Source organism: Miniopterus natalensis, chromosome 1 (assembly GCF_054644295.1).
Source record: "Miniopterus natalensis isolate mMinNat1 chromosome 1, mMinNat1.hap1, whole genome shotgun sequence".
Classification (NCBI taxonomy): Eukaryota; Metazoa; Chordata; class Mammalia; order Chiroptera; family Miniopteridae; genus Miniopterus; species Miniopterus natalensis.
This window is the reverse complement of record NC_142081.1, coordinates 16,339,181-16,353,905: the sequence shown is the minus strand read 5'-3', so window position 1 is coordinate 16,353,905 and position 14,725 is coordinate 16,339,181. Positions and strand designations below refer to the sequence as shown.

Here is a 14,725-nt window from a genome sequence, read left to right as displayed (position 1 = left end):
CCTATCACACTGTAGTTGCACAATAAATAAGCACTCTTCCAGAAAAAAAAAACAAAAAACACTTCCTTTAATGTATAATATCATGTAATATTTAAATCAAGTGTTCAGAAATTGAGAGTTCCTGGAAAGATTTAGGTAAGATACTTTAGGATGGGAGAATTCTGTGTAGATTCTGATTTAGTTCATTCCCATGCAAATAAGGCTAAGGGGAAACAACCTGATTTGAAACAAATATTTAAAATTATTAATTGTATAAAATGGGTGGTACAAAACATAAGATAAAAGGCCAAAACAATGAATTACCAGTCTTTCACGGACAAAGAGATGGAATGATGCAATAAATCCCAGATCTCAGTTGCAGACAGAGAGGAAAAGCTGGATGAGATTTGAAATGTGCAGCGGTCATCAAATCGAAATCTTCCTTGAGATGACAATGTCAGAGTCTGGAAGTGTTACTCTGTGGATGAGTGTGAATGGCTGGCATAGACAGGAAAAAACAAAATTGTACGTGAAATGGAAACAGAACTAAGGCCCTAAATAGGGTTGCCCCCAATTCCCTGGGAGGGAGGAAAATAGGCTAAGAACTTAGCCCTCAAGAGGTTCACGTTTTTTTTGATAATCAAATACTCTTGAAACCAGAGAGGAGTTACACCCATAGGTCCTGATTTAATTGAATGCCTGATGATAATGCTGGTGGAGTCTGGCTAATGGAAGCCAGCTGGGCGGAGCAGGTGGGACGCGGCCTCTGGTAGGAACTCGACCATCTGCAGAAGCTGCTTTAAGTTCTTTACCTGGGTCACCCTTGGGACTGGGGTCATGACATTGGACGCCACATTCTAAAAGGGTACCCTTGTACCCCACCTGAAAAAGAACTCATGTTCTTGGTTTTCGTTTTGTGATAGCCTAGAACTCACAGGAGGCTACAGTCAAATGAAGGCATCACCCTTGAACTTGAGCGTTGATCAGAATCACCCGAGAACCTGTCACGCCGCCCACTGCGGGCCCCACCCGCAGGGTTTCTGAATCGCTAGGTCTGGGGATGCTCAACGAATCTGTAAGTTAACCGGCTGCAGGGTGCTGCCACTGCTGCTTTGGGGCCACTCTTTCGAGAACCGGTGCTTTAAATACACGATAAAGGGACACGCATCTTCCTCAGAGAAAACTGTGATTTGCTCTCAGCGGAATCTAATCAGTAGGTTTACGTGCTGTTAAAATTGAAAGCTGAGCACTGACCGTCGCTGTTAATTTGGAAGCCAAACCTCACAAAAGGCTTCTCCAATGGAAAAGATAGGAGCGTCACCCACGGACACGTTGCCTTTACTGGCTGCGGGCTTAGTGAAAGCCCAGAGTGAACCCCGGCCTGCAGCTGTTGGGGGGACGCCGCTGCGCCAGGGACTCTGGGCAGGAAGTGCCTCGTTTGAACCGATGCAGCGATTTTATTCAGCTCAGAGAAAGGAAAAAACGGCAACAATTCCTAGGTTTCTCCCAATGTGTTTTAACCGTCCAACCTCCCACAAGCCACCAAGGTAGATGGCTCTGCTCAGCGGGATGGGCCGTTTCCCACACGCTGAGCCCGGAATCCAGCCTGAGTCTCGCTCGCAGGGGGCTCGGCGATCGCAGGAGAGACGAAAACCCAGGACGGCAGCAGCACGTGGCTCAGCCTGACAACGGCTGAAAGGCGGCGCTCGCACCAGGTCGCTGCCGCCACAAGCGGCCCACGAGGACCGAGGCTTAGTGCCGCTTGCACCAGGGAGAGGCCTTCACAGCGCACACCGAGCGCAACGGGCGCCCCACCACGCTGCTCCCAGGCCCGGGGGCCCGCAAGGACGGGGCGCGGCCGCAGGGTCGCCTCTCAAGTAAAGCGTTCCCAAGGGGAGCTGCTGAAGGCAGCCCAGCTCCCTGTGTCCCTGTCCCTTTACAGAGCTCCGGCCACCCTTCCCTCCGCATCCAGCTAGTGCGCGGCAGCAAGGGGCAAACGAATCTAAACTGGCGCTACCACTGCCCCGGGGATAACGCCCCAGAGCCACGCAGTGGAAGCAGACAGCCGGTGTGCAGGGAAGCAGACAGCCGGTGTGCAGGGAAGCAGACAGCCGGTGTGCAGGGAAGCAGACAGCCGGTGTGCAGGGAAGCAGACAGCCGGTTGCAGTGAAGCAGACAGCCGGTGTGCAGGGAAGCAGACAGCCGGTGTGCAGGGAAGCAGACAGCCGGTGTGCAGGGAAGCAGACAGCCGGTTGCAGTGAAGCAGACAGCCGGTTGCAGTGAAGCAGACAGCCGGTGTGCAGGGAAGCAGACAGCCGGTGTGCAGGGAAGCAGACAGCCGGTGTGCAGGGAAGCAGACAGCCGGTTGCAGTGAAGCAGACAGCCGGTGTGCAGGGAAGCAGACAGCCGGTGTGCAGGGAAGCAGACAGCCGGTGTGCAGGGAAGCAGACAGCCGGTTGCAGTGAAGCAGACAGCCGGTGTGCAGGGAAGCAGACAGCCGGTCGCAGTGGAAGCAGACAGCCGGTCGCAGTGGAAGCAGACAGCCGGTGTGCAGGGAAGCAGACAGCCGGTTGCAGTGGAAGCAGACAGCCGGTCGCAGTGAAGCAGACAGCCGGTTGCAGTGGAAGCAGACAGCCGGTCGCAGTGGAAGCAGACAGCCGGTTGCAGTGGAAGCAGACAGCCGGTTGCAGTGAAGCAGACAGCCGGTTGCAGTGGAAGCAGACAGCCGGTCGCAGTGGAAGCAGACAGCCGGTTGCAGTGGAAGCAGACAGCCGGCTGCAGTGGAAGCAGACAGCCGGTTGCAGTGGAAGCAGACAGCCGGTCGCAGTGGAAGCAGACAGCCGGTGTGCAGTTAAGCAGACAGCCGGTTGCAGTGGAAGCAGACAGCCGGTTGCAGTGAAGCAGACAGCCGGTTGCAGTGGAAGCAGATAGCCGGTTTGCAGTTAAGCAGACAGCCGGTTGCAATCTAAGCAGACAGCCGGTGTGCAGTGAAGCAGACAGCCGGTTGCAGTGGAAGCAGACAGCCGGTTGCAGTGGAAGCAGACAGCCGGTCGCAGTGGAAGCAGACAGCCGGTTGCAGTGGAAGCAGACAGCCGGCTGCAGTGGAAGCAGACAGCCGGTTGCAGTGGAAGCAGACAGCCGGTCGCAGTGGAAGCAGACAGCCGGTGTGCAGTTAAGCAGACAGCCGGTTGCAGTGGAAGCAGACAGCCGGTTGCAGTGAAGCAGACAGCCGGTTGCAGTGGAAGCAGATAGCCGGTTTGCAGTTAAGCAGACAGCCGGTTGCAATCTAAGCAGACAGCCGGTGTGCAGGGAAGCAGACAGCCGGTTGCAGTGGAAGCAGACAGCCGGTTTGCAGTTAAGCAGACAGCCGGTTGCAGTGAAGCAGACAGCCGGTTGCAGTGGAAGCAGACAGTCGGTTTGCAGGGCTGAAGGGAAGGGCGCAGACACCTTGAAAGGGGGTGGAGGCGCGGGCTGAGCATCCCAGGGGCAGGTGCCACGCGTTTCGGAGCGAGGGGGAGCAGGCGCTCCGATGGGCGCTCCCGTGGATGAAGGACGCGCCACTGTTCGGAGGGACAGCTGGCATGAGCATAAGGGACGGACAGAAACAGTCTTGCTTTACCCAGGGCGGCCCTTCACGCCCGGCCAACACACCAGCCCCCGCACCACGAGAGAAAACGCGTATTTCGTGCACTCGTCTCTCAGCCCTCAACGGCTCGGGTGTTCCCAAGGCCTCCAGGCCGCAGGCTGGCCCAGAAAGGACACGGCGTCGCTTCCAAAGACCCGAGCACATGACTGTGGGGCCCAGAGAAAGAAATGAGAGAGACACTTGGAGGAAATATTTCCGACTGCAATTCAGTATTTCAAGGACAGACATGCACTATCTCGAATTGCCAGTTTGCACATCGATGGCCGAGTGTCTGGGGCTTTTAAGAGCCATTTGAATTCCTGGTGGCCTCGAGGACTCAAAAATACACCTGACTCTGAATTTAAAATTTTTTTAAGGAAACTGCAATTTCATGGAAAACCTGATACTATAAAAATCAGACTTGTCCTTTTTTAAAAAAAACAAGTATGATTTTAAGGAGACTGTCAATTAGTGACTAACTAATGAGAATATAATATTATCTTCCTTTCCCTCAGAATAAGATATTTTCAGACTTTTAAATTATAACATCTGAACTGTTGGTAGTTTAACATCCACTAATTTTGTTTTAAAAAAATATTGCTCTGAGCCAGTTTTCTGATCTTTTATTTCCAGTGAAGTATACAGCTAAGACGACAGAGAGTGCCAATGTTTAAGGCTAAACTGTCACTTCTGTTTTTATTTAAATACTGTCAGTCAAAACGTTTTACTAACGCATAAAAAATGAGAGGGTGTCAAGTTGTGGGAATGTACTGAGAGATGATAGAAGGCAGTCTGGGCATGAAAGTCGTGCATCTGCTAGTTTGAGAAAAACAGGGAACAGTCATTGTGCAACTTTAACTTTTTGAAACATAGCACATTGTTAGAATTGCTCTTCCATTGTAATCAAGGCTCCATGGCTTTACTTTGACTATAGAGGCATTTTTCCCCCCTTGTTCTCACTTCCACGCTCAAAGGCATGAGAGTCTACAGTTTGAAAGGTAGAGACCATCGGATTGTATGTTGTTAAAAGCATCCTCCTGAAAGAGAACTGATGTGACACTATGTTTAGAAATGCAGGATATTCCTACAGCGAGCAAGGCAGCGAGTTGACATCACAGTTGTCACATGGCTTTGTACCCATAGGAGTGAAGCTGTTATGGAAGAAAAGATACCCAGCCACAAAAGTATTGTTTCAACCATGAGAGTAGTCAAAGGCATGTGACATTTAATTCCTTTTCTAACTGGCTGGTCCTGGAAGATATGCAGATGCTACAAGCCTTGGCCTGTGCCTGTGGGCTGCAGAGTTGCTAGACTCCAGAGGTCAACAGCAGGGTTGGCCTGGGACAGCACTGAGCTGGGCTGGGTTCTGATCTCGGTAGGAAGTGAGCTTAGGCGTGGACAGACCTGGAGAGACTCAGATGGGGGCAGACGAGGTTAGAACTTGGAAGGTCGGCAGAGCAGATCGGTTTACTCCGTTACTAATCAAAATCAAGGGCGACTTCTCTGAAATTGGTTGGGGGCTTGGAACCTAAAGTTCTGCTTCTAGACGTAAGCATTTTTCCTAGCCTTTAAATTAGATGGGTCCTGTTTTGTACGGAAGTGAAACTGAATGGAATCTTTCATGGCTTAAATTTATTTTCTCAAATAGGGATAAACTGATATGTTTTTATTGCTAAATATTTGAGAACTTAAAAGTTGAAAGATGTAGCTATTTTTATATTGAACTTGAGTGCGTGAAATGTCTTTATATACAAACTTTCCCCAATTTACTTTCCAGCTTAAGGTTCATGGTTTAGTTTTGATCCAAGAACACCAGATGCTTTTGTGAGAACAGCTTCCTCATTTTAAGGCCATGAAAATCACAAATTTTGTTTTGTTTTGAATGGAGACAAAATACTGGGACAGTTTGAGCGTAAGAAGCTTGGAAAAGGAGTCACTTACTCAGTGACCATTCATGTTCTTGGCCACCTTCTCATGCGTAATTGGGTTTATAGTACAAATCCTGAGTAAAACAACTTGAGATTATTTGCTCCTTCCTAAAAAAGGGGCTTGCTAATTAAATATACCATTTAACTCTATGTAAGAATTTGTTGCCATTTAAAACAGTATTTGTTATTTAACTGTAAGATTCAAGACTCTAAATACACTTCACACATCACTGACCCGAACCTCAGAATGGAAGATGCACTTACCGTAGTTGAAGGAGAAAAATGAAGGAAAATAGGCTTAATTGTTTTCTTAGCTAAGTAGGTGGGTGGATTTTATCCGTGTAACCTTTAAATCCAAATGCCTGCTGCACACCATTTTGTTATGCTACAGGTTTTATCTCTTTATTAGAACTGTGTAAACTATAACAGTAAGAAAAGTCGTCGGTTCTGGGAAACTGGGTGCATAAGATGTGATAAAACCAACTGGTTTCCAACCTTCAAGTCAGACACTGCTAAGCAAGGACATAACAATGGCCTGAGCCAACGGGAACAACACCCAGCCAGGTTTCTCCCAGCTCGCTCCCCATGGCGGCCTCAGTACCGTCACTGGAAGCTTAGTGTGTTCAGGGAGATTCAAAATTATTAAACCAAAAAAGTTAGTCTTCAAATGAAGTCTCAGATCGGGCTCATGGCCAAGAAGAAGGTTTCTCCCTGCCAGTGCCCCAGCGCTGGGCAACACGCTGACCAGCCACAATGCTTCGGGCCGCTGCGCTGTCCCGCCAGAGGGGTGAGAAAGGAGAAACACTTGCTGGCTCTGAAACGTACAAATGAAGCTATTACTGTTTTCTTAACATTCCTTTTGATTTCAACTCCAGCTTGACTCCAAGAGATAGGAAAAATCTTCAGGGGAGACAGATCCTTGGATTTAATTCCATATAAATGGAGGGCCAAGGAATTTCGACAAAACTGTTGCTCACAAAAAGTTTACTTTGCCTTTGAAGTTCTTGTGTGTCCATATTTAAAGTCAGACACCTCCATCCATCCAACAGGAGCCCAGGGCCTATAATATGACATAGTAGCTTTATTTATCTTCTTTTTTTTCAGATTTTCAAAGGCCTTCCATAAGATCTCTCCATTCTGCTATAAAACTGACAGCTAATGTTGTCAAGGATTTGCCAAGTAACCAATCTGAGTTACCTTAAACTTTCAGATCTAACTGCCTTGATGTAATGTTTTTAATGACCCCAGATGTGCTGATCATGGTTTAAATCAGTTCCTGTTAAACAGAATGGACTGCACAAAGTGCCTGCTAATACATTACCGGGGAAGCTATTTAACCCTTGTCTGCAGAATTTAAATAAAACCTGTTCATTTCCCCTCTTATTTTCTTCCCAAACCCAAGGAGATGAACTTCAGATCCAAGGAGTTAAAATATCATGGTGCTGGTCAAAATAGCATTGCAAATACTGACATAGTTTCTTAAAACCCCAGATATTACTATAGAGTGAGAGCACCGGGACCGTGAACTGCTCCTTCCAGAAGGGCTGTTCCCACTAATGCCTCACCGTGCTCACCAGCACACTAAGGTTAGACCAAGCCAAACCAAGCCTGCCGAATGTTGTCCAACCCAGAATTTCTCCAGCTAGCCTCAACACATCGCCTTTCTTCATGTAATTCCTAAAGTCAAACAAACTGGGACATGGGCACCTGCCTCCACGTTCCTGTTTTCCTTCCTAGCACAAGACTGGCCATAGGAGGAGCTCAACAAGAGGTTTGGGGACTGAATAGAAGATAAAATGCACGCTGTACTCCCGGAGGTTCTGAGGTTATATCATGTAATTTGGGATATGAAACATCTTCATCTTCTTAGTAACCGTAGCATGTATGTTCATGTCTTCTGCACATTCAGATATGGTACGTTAGAAAAACGTATCTTGAGTAGAAATGGAAGCATCTTTATGAAACATGGGAAATCTAACAAACACAGGAGGTGATGCGCATTAGGAAGGTATCACTTTATTGTCCTTGTCTCTGTGTAGAATTTTCCCATCGTGACCCAGTGGGGATTTAGTTCCTGGATGTTCACCAATATTTGGCGCTTAATAGAAATCTTTCTCCACTGGTAGATCAGCATGTAGAAAACAAGTTCTTAAAAACATGTTGATGTGGGAAAAAGATGAGGTGCTGAAAGTAGATAGATAGCGCCCGAGTATATGAGAACTTCTGCTGAGCAAACCTCACCGGCATAGGAGCTGGGTACTGTGATTTGGTCAGAGTAAACCAAAGACGGTGCAGGGTACAACTGGTGATCGCAGTGGGATATTTGGCCACAAAAAGACAAATAAATAAATTGTGCAATGAATTCTTTACAGGGCTCTGCAATTCAGATAGCACTGTAAATTCTTTATTGCTATTTAATATAGATGATTGGCAATAATGTTAAGATACTGCGTGTAGCAATAGACTGCTGGATGGATTTAACAATCCTGAGCATTTATAAAGTGAACAAATATTGTATTTGCATATCTCCATGACATGTTATAACACATGATAATTTATTAGGGAGAAAGCATTTTTTTAAAAATCAATTGTATATAAATGCTCCCTGAATCTAAAGCACTGGCAACCTCTGCCTCAAGGGGAGCTCATTTTCTAGCCAGTCATTTTTGAAAGACCTCAATTATAAATTCAAATTTTGGTTGGAAAAATGAGGCTGACCACACCTGAGAAAGAAAATGCGAAGTGAAGAATATCACTTTCTCTGCTGGTCTAAGTTGCCAGTAAGTTAGCTGTGAGTCGTTCAGGAGCTGACAGTGTTTGGAGTGGTTTCACATGCATCATCCACAAGGACCGGCCGTATTGTCACTGCAGTCGGTGTCTGGCAATGCTGGAAAGCACACACTCCCGCTATGCCTGCTGGGTAACGCAGGCCAAACTGCAGCCAGCGTGGATATGCTATTATTTGCAATACATGCATGGAAAGCAACAAACTACATTTTGCTGTTTTTGCTTTCGGGTTCCTCCCTTTTGGATTGTGCACTTGTTCCATCCATTGGGAAACCTCTGGCGTCTTCCTTGATTGAAGTCGTATCGGGAGCAAACGGTCTTCTGGTAAATGCTGGCAAAGTACAAGAAAAGAGGAAAATCAACCTAGATGAGCATAACACCTGGACAGAAAAATTGTAAGTAATCATTGTATTTCATCTAGTTCTCTGTAAACTTTACACAGCTTAACAGACCTTCAATGTAGAATAAATTCAATCAGTTTACTATATTTTCAAAAACCATTCATGTGATTTAGCTTGGGGGAGGTGGACTGGAAGTATCTGAGAGTGGGAGGTGGGTGTGTGGTCAGTATATAATGAAACAAGGCACACAGACTTTCCGAGGGAGAAATCTTAAGGGCCTCCTATTACAGAATATTCTTTGTTACACAAAAGGAAATTAAAACTAGATTTGAAATCTATGTTTAATGGTTTTTTACTACGTCTTAACACCTACTGTGAGCTCCAGTCACCCATATCCAACTATGTGAAACCTTCGGGCCTGATTTCTCACCTCCAGTGCCTGCCCATCCTTTCCAATGCTTCCCCATCTTAGAAAATGATACGCTCAACCGCCTAGTTTCTCAGACTTTGGTTGCTTCCTTCCTTTGCCCTGCCCGGGTCCCCCATCCAAATTAAGAGTAAAGTTCTGATGGTTTTGCCTCCAAATTCACCTGAGTTCTTCTGCTTTACACTATTTCTATCACTATCCTCTCCACCCAAGCTACCATGTTCTCTTTCCTGTCTTCGTCTTGCCCCTCTCTCCACACCACAACTAGAGTTACCCCTTTTTTTTAAATCCTCACCAGAGGATATGTTTTTATTGATTTTAAAAAGGGGAAGGGAGAGAGAGAAACATTGATGTAACAGAAACATCGATCGGTTGCCTCCCATACACGCCCCAACCGGGGATTGAACCCGCAGCCTGGGTCTGTGCCCTGACAGGGAATCAAACCAGAGACCTTTTGGTGTGCAGGATGACACTCAACCAACTGAGCCACACTGGCCATGGCACAACCAGAGTTATCTTTTAAAAGGTAAAGCAGATTAGGTCGCTTCTCCTGCATAGTCGTCCCCCCCAACCCCACCCAACACACACACACACAATGGCCTCCCAGTGAACTTGGAATGAAATCCAAAGATCGGATTTTGGTTCCACTGGGGCCTCATCTCTCCATCTCTCTCCCTCTCTCTCTGTCTCTCTCTCTGTCTCGCTCTCATACTTGCTCCATCCCTCCCTGTCTCACTCACTCACTGGCTCTCACTCACTCAGTGCTCCGTCTCTCTAGAAGACCTGCCCTTCTTCTCTGGGTCTTTTGTGCTTTTACTGCTCCCTCTCACAGGAAAATTCTCCCCACTCAAGTTTAACTCAGTGGCCTCTTCTGCCATCCAGGTCTCAGCTCAGTTGTAGCCTCCTGGTCAATAACGTAAAGTTGCAGTGCCGTTCCAGGTGCCCTCCGTCATCTCTCCTTTATGCCACCAGTCAGCACTCTACCCTATTCATTGTTTACTACCTATGTCCTCCATGAGATGAGGTGGCTTTTCTGTCTTGTTCACCACTGTGTCCCCAGAGCCGAACAGAGGGCCTCGTGCACAGCCTCTTAGCAAACGTTGTTTGCACAACTGAATATACTTAAGGGATTTTATTTTATTTTATTTATTTTATTTTATTTATTTATTTTTTAAAACATATCTTTATTGATTTCAGAGAGAGGAAAGGAGGGGGAGAGAGAGAGAGAAACATCAATGACGAGAGAGTCATTGATCAGCTGCAGCCCGCAACCCGGGCATGTGCCCTGACCGGGAATCGAACCCCGATCGCCTGGATCCTAGGTTGATGCTCAACCACTGAGCCACGCCCGGCCGGGCTACTTAAGGGATTTTAAAGAGCCAATTTCGGATTTTCCAGTTGCTTTCTAGAAAGCACCTAGAGAGTACCTTGTCAAATTGCAATAATCAGAAAGTATCTTGCCCTGGCTGGTTTGGCTCAGTAGATAGAGCATCACCTGTGAACTGAGGGGGTCCCGGGTTCGATTCTGACCCAGGGCATGTACCTCGGTTGCAGGCTCAATCCTGGCCCTGGTCAGGGTGTGTGTGGGAGGCAACCAGTTGATGTGTCTCTCTCACATCAATGTTACTCTCTCTGTCTCTCTCCTTTCCACTCTCTCTGAAAAGCAATGGAAAAATATCGTCAGGCAAGGATTAAAAAAAAAGAAAATACCTGGCCCCTAACTGGCCAGTGAAAAGATAGTCACAAACACACAAAAATCCCTCTCATGTAAAATGAACCTATGAAATGGAGAGACAGAAAGGCTGGTGCTTTCCTAACATACAAAAAAATACAAAAATCCTTTCAAAACCAAAAAACTTTTTTTTTTTTTACCTTATCAGTACTGCAATATTTTTACTGTCATAAATCCTTGGCATTTTACCTGCAGGTTGGAGGACAGACTACATATGAGGCATCTATTCAGTTAACCAGTGGATCCTGAGCACACCCAGAAGTTAAGTGTGCTCTCTGGCTGTACAGAAACTGTTTTCCACCCGAGGGACTTAAGCTCCGCTACAGGCACCTCAGCGCAAATTGAGAATACTTAACTTTTCCTTTTATAGCAACACAAACCGAGGTAAGGAAGTGAAAGAGGATTCTTTCTAGCAACTTCCATTGATTTGCTTTTCTAAGACTATCAAGTTAAATTAACATGCATGATTCACTTCCAACGCCTTTCATAATCCTCAGATAACATTCTTCCCTGTGAAAAACCAGTCGATTCTTTTATTTATTTAAATAAACATGATTTACAGCAGTTTTAGAACTTCAGAAAATTTGCAATCCGCATGTATTTTTAAAACTTAATTTAGAGATAACAGCTCCACAGATATCAAGCATTTTAATCTCAGAGGAATTGAGATTTCGAGAAGTCATCTGATTTCTACAGAACTCACTCAAATCTGGCCTGGTCCCGGCCCAGGAGTTAAGGCCTGTCCTGGAGTGTGCTCCTTTAGCCTAAAAGGAGCTATACATGGAGACTAGTGGTCAGTCACTCCTTATAAAAAGTAAAAATGACAGTTTCAAAAGCTGGCATTATGAGTCTCACTTACTCACTAAGCCCCACTGTCTACGGACTGAAGGTAATGGAATCCAAGTCTTCTAAAAGAGTGTCCTGAATCGAGGCCATAGCTCCGAGCCAGCCAGGATAAATTTGGTCGTAATCATGGCTCTAAATAATGGATTTCTGTGTTCCCATTTCCAATGGTAATATAAACTTACAATTTATACATTTCTCTCCTTCTTCCTGGCAGAAGGAATCTACCTTTTCTTGAATTGACCTGAACTACACAAAGCTGACATAAATTACTACTGAAAACAAACTTTCATTAATGCTGGATCATTTCAGAGACCACAAATTATGCAGCATTTTCCCATTTCCTTTGTTTTTTCCACGGTCAGTGGTTCTTCGCTGTAGTTTGGTCACAGTTTGACAGGGCACCTAAGTCAGCAGAATGAACGTCTTAGCATCTACAGCACAGAGGGCCTCATCCAGTACAGATCCCCACTCCACTCAGAAGGAGCCTGTGCTGTGGGCTTAGAAACCCAAGTCCTCCTCTGCACCTATTCACGGCCCATACAGGTCCAAACTGCTCTGAACTCCAACCTCCAGCTTTCATGTTCCACTCAGAAGTTAAATGAACACTTGATAGTCAGACATAAAAGCTGGGGGTTTCTTTCTTTCTTTTTTTAAATATGTTTTTACTGATTTGAGAGAGACAAGGAGGGAGGGGGGGAGAGCGTGAAACATCAACGAGAGAGAGAAACATTGATGGGCTGCCTCCTGCATGCTCCCTACTGGAGATCTAGCCCAAAACTGGGGCACGTACTCTGACCAGGAATCGAACCCGTGACCTCTCAGTGCATGGGGCAACACTCAATCAACTGAGCCACACCAGCCGGGGCTGGGGTTTTCTTAGTAACATTTTATTTGTGTAAGATTCCTCTTTAGCCTAAGTGTACATACACATATCATACAGCATCAAAGGGCTACACAGAAAGACTGCCATCTCTTGCCCCATCCCTCCTAATCCCACAATCCTGCTCCCTAGGGTCAACCACAATCAACTCTTTCAGCTTTATTTTCTGTATTTACTTCAAGTTTTGTAAATAAAAGCAGCTTATATTGCTATTTTCTGATTTATCATTTTTAGACTTATCCACACCCACCCACTTCTCCCTACATAGTTACATCTGAACTTCAAGTTATGTCAATAGTGAGTATTTATATTACTATGGCTATGCAAATATGGTTCACGTAACCTAACAGGTGTACTACGAAAATGTTTCTTTTCCTGCTCATTTTTCCCTCCTGGAATTATTAATTGACCTATGTTTTTATTTTTGTTTTTTATTTGCTCTTTTTCTTAATTGTCTCTAATAGCTCAGTTAGATCAGCCATATTCTATTAGTTTTTTTCTGAGGTGCTCAACTGAAGCAAATCATGTGCCAATTCTTTTGTTTGTTTATTTCCTAAAGATTTTCCTGATGGAATCTTCCTTTCTTCCTTCAATAGGAGAGGACTGAAGAACACGAGTGTCCAGATGAAAGGGGCCCACCCAGCAAGTGGCTTGTAAAGTAAGACAAGACCCCAGGGAGGCTTAACATCATGAAACTCAGTGGGGGGTTAAAGAGAAGATCCTACAAGCTCTGAGTGGGGCTGAGTGGGGAGTTAGAGGTGAGGGAAAAGATCACTTCAAAGGCACAGGAGTTAAAACAATAAAGACATAAAGTTTTCAACAGCAACACTGGATTTGGGAAGATAATTGTGCAATGACTTCAGAAGGAGTCATTTTCAACCTAAAATTTTATACCCAGCCAAAGTTTCAGCCAAGTATGAGGGGGAAAAATCCATTTTCAGAAACACAAAGACAAAACATTCACCTCCCTTTTTTTTAAACGAGCAGAGAACGGCCTGGGATCTGAGACCTACGGACATCAACTCAGGAGGAGGGCAAAGGGAAGTCTCCAGAAGACAGCAGTGCACCAGGTACTGGTGGGAGGGCCCGGTCACCCGCCCACTTCTGGCCTTTCTTCTGTTTCCTTTGTTCTCTCATCCCAAGACTCTCTCTAATCAGGTATTGTCCCTCAAGGATGAATTTTCTAAATACCTTTTCTTTCCTATCATCACTATTTTCCCTTCTACTTTCTTTGTGATTTTCTCACCTTCCTTTTCCACCTTTCTAGTTTAATATACTTCCAATTTATGAGATCTCTTACCCTGGGTTCTTTTTTCTTAGCATCTTGCTCTTATTTTTAATGGATGCAATGTTTTTCTCTCATATATCTGAGGGCATTAATGATACTTTTAAAGGCACCTTCAGTTCCCTGGATTATGAATTTACTGTAGGCACTGTTTTTCTCTTTGTTGGTGTTGACATCTCTCCTTTGTAATTTTAGAAGTTTAAAAGGAGGTTATAGAAAAATCACAGAACAATTTCCATAATTAAGCTGAAATGCTTTTGTGCTACAAAAATGGAAAAATGTTCAGGGTGATCCTAATCCACTTCTAAAATATCACATTATGAAAAACAGAAAATTCAAGGTTCATTAGAAAAGCAAATAATAATAAATGTGATTTCTAGGAATAAGTTTAATTCATTAACATAAAATGTTTAACAATAAGGCTCCTATGATTACATTTTTAAAAGTATCCTTCAAAATATTTAGTGTGGGGGGAAAAATCATAAAACAAACTTGTCTAAAAGAAGAGCAAAACATAAGGCTATGAATTAATAAAATAATTACATAATTTATCAATAAGTTAAATAAAGAACTTTATTTCTGTAAAATTTTTTTTATTGATTTTTAGAGAGAGAGAGAGATGTGGATCGCCTACCTCGGGCACACCCCCTACTGGGGATCAAGCTGGCAAGCTGGGCATGTGTCCTGAATGAGAATTGAAGTGGCAACCTTTCTGTGCATAGGATGACACTCAAACAACTGAGACACACCGGCTGGGGCAAGAGGTTTACTTCTGAAGCTAAATTTTTCAGTCAGGTTTTACAATATAGTCAATAGTAAGTATTTTTAATCCTAATTATGTTCTCAGTGATCTTTTGTTCCTATTCTTATTTAACTGTATTTCCTTTTAAGCCAG

General features: G+C 44.9%; 1 protein-coding gene across 4 annotated transcripts in view; it reads right to left on the bottom strand.

Annotated features, from left to right (window-relative positions):
• Nucleotides 1–5,260: 5,260 nt before the first annotated feature.
• CEP128 (centrosomal protein 128) overlaps nt 5,261–14,725 on the bottom strand; it is a 291,713-nt gene continuing 282,248 nt past the window's right edge. For 3 of the 4 annotated variants that reach the window (XM_016220106.2, XM_087818763.1, XM_087818767.1), the window contains one exon: nt 5,262–8,650. In XM_016220106.2, coding sequence (XP_016075592.2) covers nt 8,523–8,650 — 128 coding nt within the window. In that variant the 3' untranslated portion in view covers nt 5,262–8,522. Of the gene's footprint in view, nt 8,651–14,725 lie in introns of all 4 variants that reach the window. The other variant, XM_016220114.2, reaches the window with a different exon arrangement.